The sequence below is a fragment of the Eretmochelys imbricata genome, chromosome 10 (assembly GCF_965152235.1).
Source record: "Eretmochelys imbricata isolate rEreImb1 chromosome 10, rEreImb1.hap1, whole genome shotgun sequence".
Taxonomy (NCBI): Eukaryota; Metazoa; Chordata; order Testudines; family Cheloniidae; genus Eretmochelys; species Eretmochelys imbricata.
The window spans coordinates 8,049,231-8,053,848 of NC_135581.1; the positions used below are offsets into that span (position 1 = coordinate 8,049,231).

The 4,618-nt window shown below is 47.0% G+C and overlaps 1 protein-coding gene across 1 annotated transcript; it reads left to right on the forward strand.

Annotated features, from left to right (window-relative positions):
• PLD6 (phospholipase D family member 6) lies at nucleotides 1-4,618 on the forward strand. Its single transcript, XM_077828171.1, has 2 exons — nucleotides 1-418; nucleotides 1,655-4,618. Exons 1-2 carry the CDS (start codon nucleotides 1-3, stop codon nucleotides 1,900-1,902), a joined length of 666 nt encoding a protein of 221 aa, XP_077684297.1. The 3' UTR covers nucleotides 1,903-4,618.

The following is a 4,618-nucleotide window of genomic DNA, read 5'->3' on the forward strand; positions in this document are numbered from 1 at the left end:
ATGTGGCCGGGCCTCGAGGCGTTGCCATGGCGCTGGGCGGGCGGCGCGGCCCTGGCGCTCGGGCTGGCGCTGGAGGCGCTGGCGCTGCTGGTGCGCGGGCGGCGGCGGCGGCGGGCCCCGCGGCGCGAGGTGCTCTTCTTCCCGTCGCCGGTCACCTGCACCGCGGCGCTGCTGGGCGAGCCGCGCCCCGCGCCCTGCCCCTGCCCGCTGCCGCACGGCGACAGCCCGCTCGCCCGCCTGCTGCGCCGCCTGCTCTCGGCGCGCCGCTCCCTGGAGCTCTGCCTCTTCGCCTTCTCCAGCCCGCAGCTGGGCCGCGCCGTGCAGCTGCTGCACCGCCGGGGCGTGCGCGTGCGCCTCGTCACCGACGCCGACTACATGGCGCTCAGCGGCTCGCAGGTCGGCCGCCTGCGGCAGGCGGGTGAGGGGCGGAAGGGAAGAGGGAGGTCAGGGCGGGGGGGAGGGAAGCGGGTCAGGGATGGAGGAGGCGGAAGGGGAGCTAAGGGACGGTGCTGGGAGGAGGTGGGGCTGAAGGAGCTAGGACCCCATGGAGGAACTGTGGGGATGGTGTATGTGCCGGGGGAAGGACTGACAGAGGGCAGCTGGGGGAGCCCTTGTGGGAGCCTGGCTGAGCCCTGAGGAAGATGGGAGGGACTAGGTGATCCCTAGGGACTAGGTGCAGCCACGTGGACCCCTATGAGCCCCCCACCTGGTCTCCCCTGTGGCCTGTTAGAAGAGGCAGGCACACTGGAACAAGCTTAGCCAAGCTCCCTGTCCTCGCAGACTCTTGGTAGAGAAGCAAACACCTATTGACACAAGGGACGGACATGTGGCAAGATGACCACAAGGCTCAGGGTTTCCCTCTCCTGCTGTTGGTGTGGTGAGGAATGGCAGCAAACGCTCACGCTGATGGTTGTTGTTGGTGTTTTTTTGGTTAAGGGCATTAGGTTCTCCAATGAATGCAGTAAGAAGAAAAGGAGGACTTGGGGCACCTTAGAGACTAACCAATTTATTTGAGCATAAGCTTTCGTGAGCTACAGCTCACTTCATCGGACGCATACTGTGGAAAGCATAGAAGATCTTTTTATACACACAAAGCATGAAAAAATGGGTGTTTACCACTACAAAAGGTTTTCTCTCCCCCCACCCCACTCTCCTGCTGGTAATAGCTTATCTAAAGTGATCACTCTCCTTACAATGTGTATGATAACCTATTATTTCCCCTTGTTCCCCCCCCCCCCCCGACGTTCTTGTTAAACCCTGGATTTGTGCTGGAAATGGCCCACCTTGATTATCATACACATTGTAAGGAGAGTGATCACTTTAGATAAGCTATTACCAGCAGGAGAGTGGGGTGGGGGGAGAGAAAACCTTTTGTAGTGGTAAACACCCATTTTTTCATGCTTTGTGTGTATAAAAAGATCTTCTATGCTTTCCACAGTATGCGTCCGATGAAGTGAGCTGTAGCTCACGAAAGCTTATGCTCAAATAAATTGGTTAGTCTCTAAGGTGCCACAAGTCCTCCTTTTCTTTTTGCGAATACAGACTAACACGGCTGTTACTCTGAAACCCGTTATTAATGCAGTGTAGCTTTTGGTCATAAGAAAGCTTTTTACCTTGAAGAGGAAGCATTGAAAAGGTTCTCCTTGTTTTGCAGGGATTCAGGTGCGTCACGACCAGGAGAGTGGCTACATGCATCACAAATTTGCTATTGTGGACAAAAAGATGCTCATCACTGGTTCCCTCAACTGGACCACTCAAGCTATCCAGAACAACCGTGAGAACGTGCTGATTGTGGAGGATGCGGAGTATGTGGAGCCATTCCTGGCAGAGTTTGAAAGGATTTGGGAAGAGTACAATCCAGCTAATTATACATTTTTCCCCAACAAAAAGGAACAGAAATGACAGCAGCTTTTTGGAGCTGGAAGGGTCCTTGACAAATAGCATTTTTCTAGCAAGCTTCTTTGTATTTAATTTTGTTATAGCTACAAGGACTATAGTATCATACAAGGGTGAAGAGTTCTCTACTCTTCAGTGAAAAGCTCACTGTGTACTAAATGAAAGTGCATCACTCTAAACTTCTTGGTAAGTAGTGGTATAGTAGAAGGGCCAGCACGTTGCAGCTGGTGTGCTGGAGCTCAAAAGATAATGGCCACTGCCATGCACTGGAAGAAGGCAATGTTTGGAATGTTTAAGAGTACTGGATATTTTGACAGTGAAATAGTCACTTACTGGTTTCCCCTAGTGACATTACAGAATGATATATACTGTTTCTGGTATGGCTGATCATACCATGCTGGGAAACGACTCATTTATTTCATGCATGGCAGTATAGGAGTGAAAATGTTCCTCATCACTAGTTCTAAAAGAATTGGGTAAGGGGCTCTGCACAAAGCTATAATTCACACAGGGACTGAACTGGGTATGTTAGTTTATTAGAAGGGGAAAGTATATTAGACATTTAACCTTTAAAATAGGTAAGATGAGGTTTGTTATGGAAAACTTGATTGAGAAGTCAGGAATTTTAAAATTTATTTTGAATGTTGATTAGCCTCCTTCTAGTCAGTTCACTTTCTCAGTAGCTGCAGCACAATAGAAAAAGTGCCCTGATGGGGCTGGAGAGCAGGTATGGCAATCTGCAGAAAAACAGGTACGGACTGGCCATTGTAACAGCCCAGCAGTATGAGAGAAATACTTGGAGTGCAAAATGTTGAGAAACTGACTGTAGCAGATTTGCTGCCTCTCATGGAAAGGAGCTGCAAAAGGAAACCCCAGTGCACATAGAGAATAGGCTGCTTGATCTGTTCATATACAAGAAAAGCAGCATAACGCCATCCATATCAATTGCCCAACTTGGCTTGGCAATAGAGAATATTGGACACCACCTTTCCCATTTTAATCTTCAGGATGGATTGGCAGCTTTCTAGCTGGGACAAGTTTGCCCCTGTGCAAGCCTTCCCTGCATTTTCTTGCAGATACTAGGTGTCATGATGTCCATGTTCTCTTGGGAAGTGGGCTTTTAAAATCATCTACCTCCCTTTTCTATTTATGGTGGGAGTCTCCTAAATGGAATTCAGAGGTCAGGGTAGATTCTTGACTTCCTGAAAATGACGCCATTTCATATCTAGTAGAAACTAGGTTACTGCCCTTGAAAATGCTATGTGACAGGCAACAGAAGCTGTTATACCCATGCATGAGTAAGCTCTCCCCTGCTTAGTGTCCCTGATTCTCCTCTCAGAGTTTAAGAGGTTAGTTCAGTTTCCATAACCATTATATCCCTGGCTCTTAATGAGAGTTCTTGTGGTGTTGACATGGAATAAGAATGGAACACACCAATTTGTTTTGGACATATCTCCTGTACACTTGAAACAGTGACCTGGAATGTAAGAGGGTTCATGTCCTTATGCCACAGTGCTGTCATGAAGATTTGATTGTAAAACTAACTGCAGCGTAAAGTTTGTAACACATTGAGTCTTACGGGCCCAGTAACAGCCTTTGCCACATACAGTTCAAGCTGTGGTGTGACTTATTAGTTGTAAAAACTTTTCCTGGGTAATTAGCCCTCTTCTTGTCTCCAAGTTACTGTGGCTATTTTTATTTCTCACAGTTAAATATGTTATTCCACATTTACCACAACTTCAGTTTACATTGGGCTTAAGAGCCTTATTACCATACCAGTAATTAACAGAAAACATAGCTTTCAGAATAGAACTTAATAGCTATGATGTTGTCAGCAGAGGGGTCATGTTATGCAAATGTAATTGGCTATTCTGAATATTCTGGGAAATTAAGCTTGCCCTCATACTTTAAGGTAGGTTAAATTTGTGGCACAAACAGTGAGTCAATTTTGGTGCAGACTCTTACAAGCCCATGGGTTGTCTGTTTCCCCATGTCTGGATAAAAATGGCTTAATCTTGTAAAATAGATGAAGTGCTTGAAGCCTGTACCGCTAAAAGTCCCACTAGTGTGTTGCCAATGTCCTGTTATAATCTGTATAGTGATTAGCACTATTAACACCACCACATTTCAGCAAATCCAGACAATTTCTCCAAGCTCTTCCTGCTGCATAATGGTTCAAGGAATTTTTTGTATGGTAGTTATCACTACAGGTGAACAGTGTGAAAAGAGTTTGATGGGCCCCATAGGCTCTAGCTCTCAAAACCCCCATTTGCCACTTATGGAAAGCCTTAGGCCAGAGGCCCCAACCAGTAAAAACAAACAGAGATTAGTCTACCCACTTACCCTTAGTACAGTCCCTCTAGATCAGGCTAGGTACACTGGCAAAGGTCTGGAAGGAATCTGCCACTGCAAATATCCATGCTATACCAGCTGTGGGCAGTCTTCTGCTGCAACAGTCAGGAGTATTAGCTTCACAATGCTTTGAACAGCAATGTGTATCAAAGAAAATGCGGACGGTGGTAGGACTGTATTAAGTGGCTACCTCGAAAGCCTGCATCTCCTTTCCACATAGATGACCATGTCCAAACAAGCACCTCACTACACAGCATGCAAAGGGTGGTGCAAAAATAGTTTATTACGATATAGTTTATGTAAAGTTAAGTAATTATATTTACAAAATAAAAATGATCAGCTACATCCATGGGAACCTAGCATGTCACAC